Raw genomic sequence first — 16153 nt, forward strand, 5'->3', positions numbered from 1 at the left:
GTAGGGAGAAAAGAAAGGGGCGAGCCGTTGGTTGGTCGTGTGATAAGGCGATGATGGATTATTTCATTGCAATGTTAAGTTTACATATCTACTACGTATATAACCAGTCAACTATTCCCACCACTCGTTTATTGAACACTCACTTGAATATGTATATCAACTGTGTATTGTCTCTTTCGTAGATCCTTCATAGGCGGTTTGGTTGAGAAGACTGCCTATCATGTATAATGGTTGAGGGGTAAAGTGCATAAAGCCTAGATATCAGCTGCTCGGCCTCTTTTAACAGCACACGGTACCTATAATGGCTTCTCTAGCTCTTAGGCAGCATACTGACCAACCTGAGTGCAGCTGCCAATGTACACAAACGGCAAGGATACTACATAAGGCTGTACACGTCTGGACTTTGTGAAGGCTCGCTCTCCTTGCCAAGGCACATACCTCTGTGGAGTATTCTTAGCATATTTCAGATACAACGTATAATCACCTGATGTTACTTTCCAGTACGAATCTTCGTAACTGGGCTTCAGAACCCTCCCACTTGGGCTTCACCGAGATGTATTGGTCACAGGTGTTGCTGGATCTTACTTCACAATGTTTCAAAATATCAGTTTGTGGGCAAGAATCTTTTACTCATTGGTTCATACAGCTAAAATACAATTGACGCCTTCCCTGAAACCCTCGAATCGCCAACGCCTGGACGTAACCATTGCCAACCAGTGCTATATCATTGTCAACTGGTGCTATAAGCCTTCTGGCTACTAAAGAGCAGCCGCCGAAGAAAACACATATACTTAAACATGCCGTAAGTGAGGCAATGAAACCCTAAGCAACTTAAGTGAACATGATTCGGTCCACCTGTCGTGATCTCATGAGATAGAAGACCGATACCCGAGAGTCGCTCACGTTGTATGTGAAAAAGGGTATCCTCGAAAACAGTGAAAGTGCCAACACAAGAAAGCCGAAGCGAGTTCGCTTAAGCGTTCTTCTTCTTGCGAGCGGACTTCTTAGGTTCCTCAGTCGCAGGTTCTGCTACCTTCGACGCTCGCTTCCGCTTCTTATCAGGACTGGCGGGCGTGGCGGTCTTAGCTGCCGACGCCTCAACATCCTCGCTGTCTGCAGCAGTGCTCTTGCGCTTGCGGGTGCTGCCCTTAGGCTTGGGGGTCTTGGCCACTTCGTCAGAGATGGCAGCAGCAGCCGGAGCCACAACAGGGGCAGTCATCTGCAGCTGCTCCACGATAGCATCTTGGTCGTTGGCGATAGCGGGCTCCTCGACACTGCCACCTACGTTGGGCTGAGGGATCTGGTTTGCATCGGCATACGCAAGCGCGTCCTGGTCACTCATCTCTCGTGCACCTGAGTTCCCAGCCTTGTAGGAGTGTACACGGGCGTGGTAGAGACGCAGGTTGAACTGGTAAGCATTGTTCCAGGCCTGATCTCCAGGTTAGCACGATGACATCTGACTGAGTGCTCTTTTGAACTTACCATCTTCTCGTCAGGGTTCATAGAAGCCCAGCGACGCTGACCCTCATCCTGAACGGCACCCTTGGGGGCCTCGCTTCCCAGATCTGTGGCGATGATGGGACGGGCAGTTTGCATATACAGGAAATAAGGTGTCAAGGGGCGCTTGGGGGCGTTGGGATCATGCTGGCGCTTCTTGCGTTCCTTCTTCTCCTCGGCGGGAGGAACAGCAACCTCAGCACCAACAGGGGGCGCAAAGCCTATAGCGCCTTGGTCCAGACGAGCAAGAGTCTGCAGGGCTGAGACGTTTTCCAGTGACGTAGGTTCACCCAGGAGCATGTTACTCTGGCGGAGGTAATCGGAAGCAAAGTCCCTCAGTAGCTCTTGAATAGTAGATAGGCGAGCATGGACCTTGAGGCATGTTAGTTACGAGCCTGACAGCGGTTTACGGGCGTTTAAATGGGGTGCAGTTATAGGGGACTTGGGCAAGCAAGAGAGGCCTGGTGGGAGGTGGGGTCATAACTCCTCAGGACCATTGCGTGGCCAGTGGTGCGGGGTAATCCAGCATGTAAACAAGCCCGACTTCAAGCACGCGTATTAAGGACAAAACGCGCTGGCTGGCATCGACTCTTAGTAGCCTTGCACAGGTACAAGTACTGCTTTGAGGGAATTGTGCGAACTGATCAAGACACAGGATGCTTGGTCCTTGGTGACCCCGCCGGGAAAAGAGAAACGATTGCATCCGAAATCAAGTATGTAGCCAAAGCCATCTTGCGAGGTGGGATGCAATGCTCAGTGTATGGTGGTGGTTGATGGGATGGGGTTGGATAGCAATCAATGTGCAGTGTACAGCTGGTATTGGTCGTGGAGGCAGGTAGACGGGGGAGTTGCTGGTTGTCTGCCTGGTGCCCTGGGAGTGGGCAATATGGCTTGAAGGAATTGCAGCAGTAGGGAACAATTAGAAGGGATGGACTCACGGAGTTGCGGACTCTCTCATACTCGGCGCGGTTGATGGTCAGTGTGTTGGAGCCAGCATCCATAGGCGGCGCCATTGCGACAGGCGGCTGGGGCATCAGAGTTGGGACATTGGCTGGCGCCGGGGGCTGCTGTTGCTGCTGCTGCTGAGGCACCAAGGGCGCCTGAGCCGCCGGCGTGGCCGGTACAGCCTTGGTTTGGTCCTTGCGGGGCCTGGCCATTGTGGTTGAGTTGGTTTTGAGGGAAATGCGTCAGTTTGCAGTGTAGTTGTTTTGGGGTGCTCAATTCGCAGGAATAGGGCCTGATTTCCAGTTGCTTGCGGGCAGAGAATTTAGGGGAGAAAGTGGGAAAAGTTTCGGGCAGGTTTTCACCTGAAAGTTGGGGGGTCAGGGCTTTATGTGACCGAGGGGACCAAGGCTGGGTCAACTGAATCACTCCCATCAGTGAGGTACACTAGGCCATGTACCCCTCCCACTTTCAATTGACATCAATCAGCGATCCAATCCAACATCGGTTGATTGAAAAATGAGTGCCTGCCACATTACTGGACCTGCTGTTCCTACTGTCAACAGGTACCTACGGGCTGTACCTAATTTTTCTTTCTACTTGCTCCCGCTTCTACTCACACCTGCCTGCACTGCCCACTGCCCAGTACCCGCCCATCTCCCATCAATTGATCTTTCTGGGCCACGCAGTCCATCAGTAACCCTCAAGACGACCTGACGAGACTGCGACCGTGAGAAGCCCAAGTGATCTGAAGAGGCCTGGCACAAAATTTCCCTTCAAATGCCCACACCTGCACCCACATGCTGCACCCACAACACTGGGCACCCACACCTACTGCCTACTTTATGTACTCGCGAGCGTGCTACACATGCTACCTGGCTACCACCAAAATAGGGATGAAAGTGATTTGCGACGGAGGCACCTGGGTTAATGCCTTCCTGGACCCCCGGCTCAGCACGATCTTCGCCTTCGAGGTATTAAACTAAGCGACCAAGGCGACCGGCCTACATGTACAAATGGCATTTACTGATTTGGGGATGCTTGCGACGCTGACCTCTGCCCAAGCCTGCACTTGCACTCGCACACACGACACCCTATTGACCCCTCAAAACGTATAGAACTGGCTAGCATGTACTGAATGACTGGCAAAGATTGATGATTGCTTGCGCGACGCCAGATTTCACGACTTTGGAAACCACATCTCTTGTCCTACATTTGCAGTGTGTAACGACGGGTTTGCCTCGAGCGATAAGTATGAGTTATCTACAACATGCCCGATGCAAATTGACTGGATGCGATTGCAGCTTTTCAAATGTCGAACATTGGAACTTAGCCGCCTTGGGCGGTTGGAATTGTCGTAGAATGCACACCTAAACGAGGCAAGGCCAGAATATTGCCGGGAGTTGATGGCTATCAGATCAATTGCTGCGGGTGATTTTGGCTCCCAAGAACGTTTGGCTAAAACAGCGGGCGCACGCATCGACTGGGGCGCGACTTTTCTCATCTGACGGTACTTGGCGCTTTTACGCCTGCAAGTCACTTAATAATAACGGATTTCTATATATTGATTTATTGCCCTCTCTTTGGCAGATCTGGTTGTCTTTTTTACGATGCTATCGAATTGTCCACCTTGTCGCATGCGATTTCTGTTTTGGCACGGAGAAACGGAGGCGGTTGAGGCCTGCGGTAGCGGTTGGGAATTCGCTGTCTGTTTAGAAGGTTCTCATTGAAAGAGGCCCCGAGCCGTCACTGAAGTCACTGAAGTCTCTCGTGGGTATTGCGTCGCAGCTTTATGCAGGGCCCCATCTAAGTACCACCATGCGACGAAGGCTACTGGCTAGATTCTCAGTGATGTCGTGCTGATTTGCCAACTTTAGGGGCTTGGCTTTAAAGCGGCGATTCCCTACCTGCTAAAACCTGTCCCGCCGTGTCCACCAGCTGGCCCATCACGTAATGGCCTTCGTGTCTGGCTGGACCCTGGCCATTTTTACAGGACTTCAGGCCTATTTGCTATGGATGTTTGTCCTCCATAAGGAAAACTGGGAAAGGCTGATTTCGATTGTGTCCTAGCTGGAGCGCTGACGGACCTTATGGCCACCCGCTGTATCCTTCCCAAGCCTTCCCAAGGTTCACAGCCTGGCCATTCTCCCAGTCTCGTCTTCTCACCCACCTAGCTTGGTCCCCCAGGCTTTGGACTGGCGGGCAGCACAGTCATCTCGTAAGCGTGTTTGATGCCTTTAACTTGCCAGTTGCTTTACAGTAGTAGTATGTGGCCTTAATGCTGGTGGACACTGGCACTCCAGTACCTGCCAATTCGGCTCTTTGTAGCAGCTGACTGTCGCCCCTATCGCATACCTCCCCACCTGCAGTGTGTCTGTGGCTGTCTGTCTATGGACGTTCAACTCTTCAGCGCCCTATGTTATCTATCATGAGTCGAGCTCTGTTATAAACGTGCGCGATGCACCCGCGCCCGACGTATTTCATAGCCCAGTAGCTTACATACACCTAAGCCCCCAGAAACAAACCATTTACCTGCGTATCTCTATCTATCTGATAATCAGATACTCTGTAAAGTGTCCCTTCTTACATTTAGGACCCAGAATCACACATCCACATATTTTAATTCTCCCGTATGACTGCCAGGCGTATAAGACGATGTTGTCTACGTACACACAGCCTACAGCTCCCGCTTGATCATCTAGGACAAGCTCCCTCGTCTGTCAGCTAACTGGCTGGACTGGCTCGTCCACCTTCTCGGAGCCATTTACTAACTCGTACTCGCCCGAGCCCGAAGCTCTGAGGCTACATAGGCACTATTGTTTATGCTGTAGACTTAGACCACTATTCTGAAAACGCATCAGCTTGTAGTAACTTACACCTCAAGCACCACGTGTCACTTCAGCCTTCTGCGTTGTTGGTTTCTGAAATATACCCTTTTAGAGGGCTCTCACTCCATAGCCGTGTGATGGTTCTGGCTGATGTATTCACTGCCCAAACACTGCTATGCCTGGTTCAGTGACGCATTTTGCATGATCCAAGTGTGTAGGTATGTAGTGTATTGCAAGTTATAATCCTTTAAGTTGATTACTTTACTGGTTGTCGCAGACAGCTCTCGGGTAAGTGCCTCTATGCCTGTGCCTGTCGGGTATCTAGCTTGTTCAGATAGCTCTAGGCCACTCGGCTAACACCCGAAGCGCATGCCTGCACACTTACAGTAGCGAGCAGTCCTTATCTTGCCTGCTTGTCTAGAATTGCCTGGTAATTCCAGCCTGCTACTTACACAGATGGTTCGGTAGGTATTCATCATGTAAGGCAGACACGACCGTCCATGCTGGAGTTTTGGTATTACAATACTCGGGTGTTCACCAAACTGCCCCCAAGCATTACGTCAACTATACGATACACAAGTAAGTAGGATTAAGGCTACAAGCAGTGAACCCCAGGCGGTCATCGCGGGGTGTTTCATCGAGCTGGCTGCGTGCCATTGGCCATCGAAAGAAACTCTTCTAATACCGAGCCATGGTGCACATGTGTACTTGACCGACCCCATACCTGCCTGTATTCCCGTAGGGCATACCATGAAGCTCAAAAGAAACTAACATTCGAGCATCGTATCAGTCATATAAAGCATCCCATACAGCGTCAGCCGGCCCTTGCCATTACAAGGGCGGCAGGCCCCGGCTCGCCCTCTTCACCACGAGTAACTTGAGTCTATTCAGCAAGCGCGATCATGATAAGCTTGTTCTGGGAAGTCAATATATTAGTCAGGAACCGCTCGCGAGATTGGTCTAGGTTGAGTCAAAAAGTTGGAAGTTTATTCGTCGTCTTGCTGTGAATACATCGACATATATTTACCTCCTTCGTTCGACGAGTATCCGACTCACGTGTATCGACTCACTCAGCGTCCCTCCTCCGCTCCTCGTAGACCCTTGGCATGGACTGGAATCCTGCTGTTGGCAGTTGGTTTGCAGCTTGCAGGGATTCGGCTTTACCTAAAACAAGACGCAAAGTACCGGTGTACTGATTATTGGGGGTGGTTCAAAGCCAGCAAGCCAAGCACAACTCCAAGCAACCCCATTGCCGACGGATTTGGTCCAATTGAATGCATTAGGCGCATGCCATCGCGTCTTGGCAGGTCGGAGGTTCAGTCGATCTCCAGCTAAGCTTCATGCTATGGGGCCCCTGCCACTGCCTACTTTTGGATCGTCCAACGATGATGAACCCCCGCCCCCTCCCCTTCGACCCCTCCAGACTTGACTTGACAGGCACAAGGAGGCCCAGAAACAAGGGCACCAACGTCACACACCAAATTACGAAGAGGGCGCTACCTTTGACAGCTCACCCTTCTTATTTGAGCCTCTTCCCCCTCTTCCAGTTCAGGCCTGATTTATTTCGGTCAATTTCTCTTCTCTAAGACCTACCATTACTCTCGAGAAAACCACGACAGAAATACGACATTTGAACATCTGAAGGGCAGGTCTCGACGATGTTCACATCCAAAACCTTCTACCCCGCCGTCTTGGCAGTGGTAATCCTGTGCGTTTTCACGCCAGGAGCACTGGCCTTCGGCGCTGGTAACATTGCTGGCATTAGCAAGGTCGAAGGAGTCAATTGTAAGTATCGGCAGGCCTCCCAATGTCATGACCGTACAGCAGCTAACAGATACTCTTCATAGGGCGCCGTAAGTTGATCACAGCTATAGCTTGCCCGAGAACCCGTCCAAACACTGCATCACTACCATACACTACACTGCATACACGATGAATCTACCTCGAGTGAGGATCAAAATGGAGATCACTCCAGTCCTCAGATATAATTGAAACCAATATGTGGCCGTATCTAAGCGAATAATCTACGAGCGAGACCAGCAGTGTTCGCCAGCACTGATTCCAACCCATTCTGAGGGCTGCAGACTACCTCCTTCCAAACTTCTAACACGACATTGTGCAGCGGTGTAACGTTGGGACATTGCTAATTAAAATGTGTAGATGGTGATTTGGAGGATACCCTCTTGACCCTGGCTATGGCCAGAGTCCTTGGTAACGGCAAGAAGTTCGACAAGCTCACCGTCCAACGCGTAAGTCGATCTGAGAATATATCCTACTCTATACAACACCACTAACATCATAATTCTAGGTCTACTTCGGAAACTGGCTGCGTACGTCTTGCCACCCGGCCGTCTTGATTATTTGTGTACTGTTGTACAAGAAGTACTAACTGCCGGTACTTAGGCGACTACTCGCAAGCGATTGATATCGGAACTGTGAAGGCTGTTTCTTCCGAAGCTATTCGCCTGCTGTTGTGTGTTTTGGGTTTCATGACATTCGGCTTTGGCAGCAAGGAATTCGAAATCACTGCCGACAGACTTGGTGCGAACCATTCCCAACTAACTACCAACTGGCCACTGACGAGATTTCAGGCACCTACAGACCCGAAGATCACATCGACAACCCTAAAGGTTACGGTGCTGGGGCCGGTGACCCTAGGCAGTACGATAGACGTCTCCGCGGCCCGATCGACGAAGACCGCGAGCTGGCCATTGATCCTGAGACTGGTATGAAGAACTACATTGCCAATGAGCGCGCCGGAATTATGACTTCAGCCCAACACGTCCGGAAGCTCTTCGGTGATTCTGTTGAGCTGGCCAGAAGCTACCGCCGCAGCAACAATAAGGACGAAATCTACGAGGCTCTGCGTCTGCTTGGTACTGGACTGCACTGTCTGGAAGGTTTGTTATATTGCGCCACGTGATCTTGGGTTTATAACTTACAGGTATTCAGATTTCCTTGCCCACAGCAACTACACCGAGCTGGCTCTGATCGAGATGGGCGAGCGTGATGTCTTCCCCCACGTGGGACGGGATACGCGCATCCATCTTGAAGGAGCTCGTGATGAAGTCTACCCCTGCGTCACAGGCACTTTTGGCGGCGTCGACTTCCTGCACTCCGTTACTGGTGAAGGTACGTACTTTATGTCTCTACCCAGAAATACACCGTCTAATGCAATGATCAGTCTCCGACAAGCTCACTCAGAATGAGCTCGACGAACTCGAGGGTACCCTGACGAACAACAAGAACAGCAACACCAGCATCATCGAAGATCTTCTGAACAAAATCCCGGACGGAATCCTCGGCGGTGACAAGAAGGGTGAAATGCAGAACATCCAGGAAAATGCTGCAAACTCACAGATGCAAAACGCCCAGGTTTCCCCTCGTGATCCTGAGGAGTTCACTCGCTACATCCAGGACATCTTCAAACAGGTCATGCCTGCGATCGAATTACACGATGACTTGATGAAGAACATCAGCGAAATGATTGAGAAGATTCCCATTCTGCCCAAGATCATTGAGCAACTCGAGGAGCAGATGTCTGTATGGGTATTCTCTATCATGGCCCCGTTTGTGGTTCCTGTATTGCAGCAGGTCAAGAACGAGCTTCGCACCGGATCTCATGAGATCATCGAGAGTAGCGAGGCCGAGCAGCATGTCGTTTTCGATGACGACCGCTCATCTGACCCCACACATTCTATGCTGTCCAAGGATCACTTCTCCAACGTAAGTCATGGTAGTCGCGCTCTACCAAAAGGGGAAATTACTAACTTCCACCTAAATAGATCCTCAACGAGGTCGCCGGAAAGACTGCTAGCAAGGTCGTTGCTTGGGCAACTCCTCAAATCATGGAACTTTGGGACGACGAGGAAGAAACCCCGACGAGGTTATCAACAACATCATCCACGGTGTTATGCACCATCCTGCCCAGCGTGATCAGGCTAATGGCCCGGTCCGCGAGGGTCGCCAGATCATGTTTGATTCAGTCAGGCAATGGTGGGATGAGATGGATAACCGAGACAAGGACGATCTCCGACGCAAGCTCTCCCGGGAGGGTGTCAAGAACGGTATGGCAAAATACATCTACCAATCTCCATCTAAGGAGTATTTACTGACCCAACACTAGGCGAGAACCACAAGGAAGGTGTCCATGACACCGGACATGGCTGTGGCAAGCCCTTAGGCATGAAAAAGAACCACCAAGGCGGAGAAGGTGGTTCCATGGAAGATCAGATTGCGGGTGCGGCTGCCGGCGCCATTTATGAAGGCATTACTGGCGGGATCGGTAACGTCCTCGAGCAACAAACTGGCATCAACCTCCCAGGAGGAGAAGGAGGCCATCCTGTTCAAATTGAAGAGGACAGCAGCCGTAAGGGTGGCCTCGGCGGCTTCCTCAGCTCGGTTGGCAAGAGCCTACTAGGTGATGACTTCAAGAAGGACGACCGAGAGTCTTTCTCCTCCAGGAGAGACGACGGCAATTCGCACACTGAAACGAGAACCGAATATGGACACTCCGGCGGCCGCTACGAGCAGGCGACTGAATCGCGCACCGAGTACGACGACGGCCGCGAATCCACGTTGTACAGCGTTACGAGCAGGACGAGGACCGCCGTGGAAACACCACTGGCTACGGCTACGAGGAGCGAACGTCTTACGGAGGAGGCCAGGAAACACGCACCGAGCGCCGAGAGGACTACAGCGGTGCCGACAGCTACGGCGGCGGCAACAGTGGCTACGGCGGTGGCGATAGCTACGGTCGTGGTAACAGCGGTGGTAACAGCTACGTTCGCGAGTCCCGTGACAACGAGTCATCCTACGGCCGTCAGGAGTCCAGCGGAGGCTACGGTGGCGGATACGGAGGCAGCCGACGTGATGATAACGAAGGCGGCTATGGTGGCCGACGCAACGACGAGGGCTATGGCGGTGGAGAGTCCAGTCGTATATGCGCCGTAATGATGACTATGAGGAACGCCGCGATGAGTACAGTAGCGATCGCCGCTACTAAGCGAAGATCAATAGCTCCTTGCATGATCAATCATGACTTTACGGATATGTTCTGAGCTAGACTAGTCTGAAGGACTTCGCGCATTCGTTATATAGAAGGAAATGCTACACTGAAATGACAGAACCATATTAGCAAAATCTTCAGTCTACAATGTCGTGGATCCGGCTGACTGTTGCAGCACACCGTGCCGTAGTGGTGCTTTCGAGTTTATACCAGAGGTACAAGCCATAATATCTTGCTGGCAGATTAATAAGGCGTGATGATATCCCCTTAAACGCTGAATTGCTGCCCCCCCCTGGTTTGATCGTACTGTACGGCACAGGAATAGTTTGGTACGATCAGCGCGCCGTTTTTTAACGATCGATGTGAAAAGTACGCTGTCTGATTGGATATAATTGACCCTGCTCCGGTTTGCACGGCCTTGTCGATCTGTGGCTGGTGTACAGTTCAATTTGCAAGGGGGGGGGGGGGGGGGCAGTAATACCGCTGAGCGTTCAAGGGGATAGCATGTGTTCAATGGGGTGTGCCGTAGGCTGGTAGCATGCGGGGACTCCAAATCGTGAGAAGATATGGTCGTCCTGTAAAGGACTCGTTGCTGAGCAATGATCTCATGTGCCTACTTCTGCCGGAAGTATATTGGCGTTCGGCTTTTTCCAAATAGGGTTATCTATTTTGCCGCCTCCGGGGGTCTACCTTCCAGGTGGCTTTACTGGGGTTACAAGAAGTGACTGTGACGGTGTTGATTTGCCGATTGCCAATGTGCAGATCGCGGGACGAGGTTCCATCTAAGATGCAGGTGTATAGTTACCCCTAAGTCTGTACGTATGGGGTCCTCGGTAGTCGACTTCGTATGGCCGTAAAGCATGGAGACGTTAAGAAGCGTCAAAACCCCTTCCATCTCCCGCCTTCAAAAGAAAGGGCCATAGCCTTTTATTCTTCCGGTACATCTCGAGTCTATTGGAATATCGTCGAATTTGTGTGCGGGAAAACAAACAGAAATATCAGAGTACAACAAACGAACCTATCTGTCCTCTAGTATCGCCGGCGACACAGACACAACAATGCACGTCCATTCGGTCCTCACAACCGCCGCCGCCGCCGCCACCGTCGCGACCCTGCCGCTCCTGGCCTCGGCGCAGGGGGCCTCGGGCAACGGCCGGACGACGCGGTACTGGGACTGCTGCAAGCCGAGCTGCGGCTGGGGGCTCAAGACCAACTCGGGCCGGTACGTGCAGACGTGTGACAAGGGCGACGGCCCGCTGGGCGGGTCCGACACCAAGAGCGGTTGCGACAACGGCGTCAGCAGCGGCGCCTACATGTGCTCCGACCAGAGCCCCTGGGCCGTCAACGAAACGACCGCCTACGGCTGGGCCGCGGTCAAGCTCGCCGGGTCCAACGAGCAGACGTGGTGCTGCGCCTGCTACGAGTTGACGTTCACGAGCGGGGCTGTGAGTGGTAAGAAGATGGTCGTGCAGGCTTCGAACACGGGGGGCGATCTGGGGCAGAATCATTTTGATATTGCGGTAAGTGTGAATACTATAAGAAGCAGGGTAGCGCCTACTCCTTCCCCCTTCTACTCCACTGTCCTTTATAGTCTACGAACTCTGAGACTCTCCCTTCAAGTCGAGCCACATCTGTCTTACCCCCCCTTTCTCTCTTCACATCTTCCTTTGGGCGCTAAGACGATGGGAGTTGTCATCCTCAACTCCTTTCATTTTCTTTCGGCATTTTCACTGTTACTCGGATCGATATAAGAGCATCTTCCTCAATGACTACTACATATATATATATATGGATATACACTAATAGTCACTTGTGCTCCACCTCCACAGATGCCGGGCGGCGGCGTCGGCCTCTTCAACGCGTGCACGAACCAGTACGGCGCGCCGCCCAACGGCTGGGGCGCGCAGTACGGCGGGGTGTCGTCGCGGTCGGCGTGCGACTCGTTCCCCGAGAAGCTCAAGGCGGGCTGCTACTGGCGCTTCGACTGGTTCGCGGGCGCCGACAACCCGGACGTGACCTTCAAGCAGGTCGCGTGCCCGGCCGCGCTCGTGGCCAAGTCGGGCTGCTCCCGCAACACCGACGCCATCGACGAGACGCCCTCGGGGCCCTCGAGCGTCGGCACCTGGACGCCCGGGGCCACGGCTGCGCCTACGGCGGTTCGGGTGGTTTAGAGTAGACGTTTGCTCGAGGAGGAAGCAGAGAGGCAGCGCGCTAGGTAAAGAAACAAAACAAATAGGGGTTTGTCTGGTGGCTTTAATCTTGAAACGAGTGGTCTTGGGAAGGCGTATTGTGCATACACCAAGGTACATGGTAAGTATTCTTGGTTGTATATAGCTACACATGGTCAAAATCAATAGCTAGTTCCCTATCGCAATTCGATAACAGCCACAACAAAGTTGCTATACTCCTCCACTTCAGTACTTTCTGTGTTAGAAACATTGCTTTATGGTACCCCTATTCCATGCAGGTCGCCTTCGTCTAGGCTTGGGTATTAGAGGTTTATGTCATCCGATGCTTTAAAGGTAAAATGTTTCAAGTGAGCGTTTGGCTATTCAAACAAGACGTCTCGACAACTCAAATTCGCCAGTCTTTACGTGAAGGACCGTTTTGGTGGTCAGGGTAACCTGAGTCCTTGAGATGGATCAGCATGACCGCAATGCCAAGGAAGCGGAAGTTCGGAAGTAGACAGTAGCTTATCGGCTGCACAGTGCATTCTTCACGGTACGCCTGCTGATACGGGATCCCCCATAGTTTGTCAAGGCTTCAGTCAGTCTCCAACGCCACGGAAACTTAGCTATATTGAAGATTTGGGAGAACAGGATTTGCCTAAGATACCAGAATGGCAGGTTCCGAGTTAGGCCCTGTGCGCCGCAAAAGGTCAGATGCATGCTGGCAAATGAGTCTATCGTCGCCATATCGCCTTTATGAGAACGACATCAGTGCTCCAAAGTGCTACGCACTGATACGACACTCAGTTGTGCTAGGCGTGATTGATTCTACTTTGGACGCCGTAAGAGCATATGCGAAGGCCGCATTGCAAAGAACCCTATCAGGCAGGTGGTATTGTTGCACGGGGAGCTGAGGTGCCTTGCCGGTGAGATCGAGCTGGTGTAGCCCAACTTGGATATCCTCCATGGAAGGATGAGGTCACCGGGCAGGCCGGTAGGCGGTGTGCATGATATGTTTCGTCTGTGAATACTACGGGTAGAAGCGCCATGCATCCAGAAATGAAACCTCCCCTGCGAAACTCAAAAAAACAAGCCCAGCAAAATAACGGAAGGCGGAACCGGATCGCGGATACAGTGCTGTGGCTCCTCGGCGGAAGCGAGCACAGGACCCTTCAACTTCCACATCATCTCAACGTAAAACGTACAAGAGGAAGACCTGACCTCTCCCGAATCTGAATATGCTCAGATAGATGTCTAGTCCACTGAGCACATACACACATTACATCTAGATACCCCTCAGCCTCCACTGATTATCCAATACAGGGATAGTTATCATACTCATAGTCATATTCCTATCGCCGTCCTTACCCGTTAATGTTGTAAATCGTTTATGAACAACATAGTATACACATTGTTCAGAATAAGATGTGAACATGGCACCGTCCAAGATCTCGGACTTCACAGATAGCTGCTGCACCAGCACAGGATGTGTCACTACTACCAAGAAGACGGCCAACCGCCCCGTGGATGGGTCCTCTTTATACCGTATTGATATCCACACCCACATCATGCCGTCTTCACTGCCAGATCTCTCCTCCTATCCCACCAACTCGCCCACGGACCCCTGGCTGAGCCTGCGGCCCTCCAAGAGCGGCAAGAGCGACGAGATCGACATGTACGTGGGCGACAACTTCTTCCGGACCGTGGAGCCCAACTGCATCGACGCCGAGGTCCGGATCCGCGAGATGGACGCCGCGGGCGTCGACGTGCAGATCCTGAGCACCGTGCCCATCCTGTTCTTCTACGACGAGCCGGCCGAGCCCGTCACGGTGCTGGCGCGCGCCCTCAACGACCACATCGCGGCGACGTGCCAGCGGTACCCGGACCGCTTCGTCGGGCTCGCCACGGTGCCGCTGCAGGACGTGGCCGCGTCGGTGCGGGAGCTGGAGCGCTGCGCGACCGAGCTGGGCCTCGTGGGCGTCGAGATCGGCACCACGGTCGGCGACGCGAACCTGGACGACCCGGCGCTGGCGCCCTTCTGGGCCGCGTGCGAGCGGCTCGGCCTGGTCGTCTTCGTGCACCCGCTGGGCTACGCGCTGCCAAGGAGAACGCGAAGCGCTGGGCCAAGTACTGGGGCTCCTGGCTCGTCGGCATGCCGTCGGAGACGGCGCTGGCGATCCTCGCCGTCACGGGCTCGGGCGTGCTGCTGCGGCACCCGCGCCTGCGGCTGTGCTTCGCCCACGGCGGCGGCGCGTTCCCGGCGCTGTTGGGCCGGATCCAGCACGGATACGACTGCCGCCCCGATCTGGTGGCGGTGAACGCGGGGGGCGTGTGTCCGGCCGATCATGTCAGCAAGGGCGCTTTTTGGGTCGACTCTCTCGTGCACGATCCCGATCTCCTCGAATTTCTCTGCAAAAAGATCGGGCCAGACCGCGTTGTTATGGGTTCGGATTACCCATTTCCCTTGGGAGGTAAGCAACAGCAACACTCACGAGTCAAGTTATACAAGGATAAAAAACGACTAACGAACTTTGTAGAAGTTCCGGTAGCCGGAAAGATGCTGTGTGCTGAGGATCAACTATCCAGGTTCTTGACGTGGGAACAAAGGGCGAACATGCTGTCCGGAAATGCCATCAAGCTTTTCAACCTCGGCTCCAAATTCGAGAGACGTTTCCAGGAGAAACTTGCAGAGTTTCAACTGGATATGAAGCCCGCAAGAGATACGCCTGTCAAGGCGATGGACACGTCTAGGAACAAGATGATGGTGGAGCTGGAGCACTTGGAGGTGCAACCGCTGGTAGCAAACTAGAAGAACAACTAACCCCTGAATGAGTGTACGTAGCGATGCTTTTGTAATTCAGGATGTTGGATATAGTTTATCAAATCTGTCAAATTGTACAATGTTACTGCAGTGCGTGATAGGTTGATTCAAGATGAGCGACTCGCTGACAGAAATAGCAATGTCGGTGACCACACAGCCCCATTCAAGCTAATCCATGCCCATTCCACCACGACGCATAGCAAAAAATGCCTAAACAGTCCAGTTGCTTTTTGAACGTTAGCGCCCGACCCCTTTCCTGATCACGGCCACAACGCCATGCACTTGATCTCCACGTTCAGCTTCGGGCTCGGCAGCGCGGCGACCTGGACGCACGTCCGCGCGGGCGCCGCCGCCTTGTCGGGCCAGACCTTGTTCCACTCCGCGTTCATCCCCGCGTAGTCGCCCGCCATGTCCGTCAGGAACACGGTGGCGTCGACGACGGCCTCGAGCTCCACGGCGCCCCCCGTCGCGCCCCGCAGGATGGTGCCGATGTTCTGCAGCACCGCCGCCGTCTGCTCCCGCACGTCCAGCATGTGGGATCCGGTCGCTGCGTCCGTGACGCAACCTGCGGAGGTGCCGTCCCCGCGCCGCGACGAGGTGCCGGAGACGTAGATTACGCGGGGGCTGCCCGGGATGACGCGGGCGTGGGGGTAGTTGGCTAGGCCTTGGGCCGCGGTGGCGGGGAGTAGGTAGGAGGTGCCGTTGGGGGATTGTCCTTCTGAGGAGGCCATGGTGAAAATATGCTCACTTTGTTGGCGGCACAATCCGGCGGTATGGTGTTTATTTGTTGAGGTGATATCGGTTTCCAGGAGCCCAGAATGATAACGTGCGATAGTGCTGACGATCTTAGATGTGTGATATATAAGCACACACAATCTGTTGAAGGGTT

The 16153-nt window shown here is 53.1% G+C and overlaps 5 protein-coding genes across 5 annotated transcripts; 3 read left to right on the forward strand and 2 right to left on the reverse strand.

Annotated features, from left to right (window-relative positions):
* Positions 1–973: 973 nt before the first annotated feature.
* PG994_007846 (uncharacterized protein) lies at positions 974–2654 on the reverse strand (the record flags this gene model as incomplete). The annotated part of the gene is made up of 3 exons (XM_066859255.1): positions 974–1429; positions 1483–1869; positions 2436–2654. 3 exons carry the CDS (start codon positions 2652–2654, stop codon positions 974–976), a joined length of 1062 nt encoding a protein of 353 aa, XP_066714742.1.
* Positions 2655–6925: 4271 nt separating this feature from the next.
* PG994_007847 (uncharacterized protein) lies at positions 6926–10327 on the forward strand (the record flags this gene model as incomplete). The annotated part of the gene is made up of 11 exons (XM_066859256.1): positions 6926–7052; positions 7115–7120; positions 7428–7516; positions 7576–7597; positions 7671–7808; positions 7859–8167; positions 8220–8399; positions 8452–8993; positions 9085–9334; positions 9394–9854; positions 9908–10327. The coding sequence occupies 11 exons, from the start codon at positions 6926–6928 to the stop codon at positions 10325–10327; spliced, it is 2544 nt and encodes an 847-aa protein (XP_066714743.1).
* Positions 10328–11333: 1006 nt separating this feature from the next.
* Positions 11334–12446, forward strand: PG994_007848 (glycoside hydrolase family 45 protein; the record flags this gene model as incomplete). The annotated part of the gene is made up of 2 exons (XM_066859257.1): positions 11334–11795; positions 12105–12446. The coding sequence occupies 2 exons, from the start codon at positions 11334–11336 to the stop codon at positions 12444–12446; spliced, it is 804 nt and encodes a 267-aa protein (XP_066714744.1).
* Positions 12447–13876: 1430 nt separating this feature from the next.
* Positions 13877–15252, forward strand: PG994_007849 (uncharacterized protein; the record flags this gene model as incomplete). Its single annotated transcript, XM_066859258.1, has 2 exons — positions 13877–14518; positions 14572–15252. 2 exons carry the CDS (start codon positions 13877–13879, stop codon positions 15250–15252), a joined length of 1323 nt encoding a protein of 440 aa, XP_066714745.1.
* Positions 15253–15524: 272 nt separating this feature from the next.
* PG994_007850 (uncharacterized protein) lies at positions 15525–15995 on the reverse strand (the record flags this gene model as incomplete). Its single annotated transcript, XM_066859259.1, has 1 exon — positions 15525–15995. The coding sequence occupies one exon, from the start codon at positions 15993–15995 to the stop codon at positions 15525–15527; it is 471 nt and encodes a 156-aa protein (XP_066714746.1).
* Positions 15996–16153: the final 158 nt, after the last annotated feature.

This window comes from Apiospora phragmitis (genome assembly GCF_038363925.1).
Source record: "Apiospora phragmitis strain CBS 135458 chromosome Unknown utg000007l:2111988.0-4706623.0:1.0-2598199.0, whole genome shotgun sequence".
Taxonomy (NCBI): domain Eukaryota; kingdom Fungi; phylum Ascomycota; class Sordariomycetes; order Amphisphaeriales; family Apiosporaceae; genus Apiospora; species Apiospora phragmitis.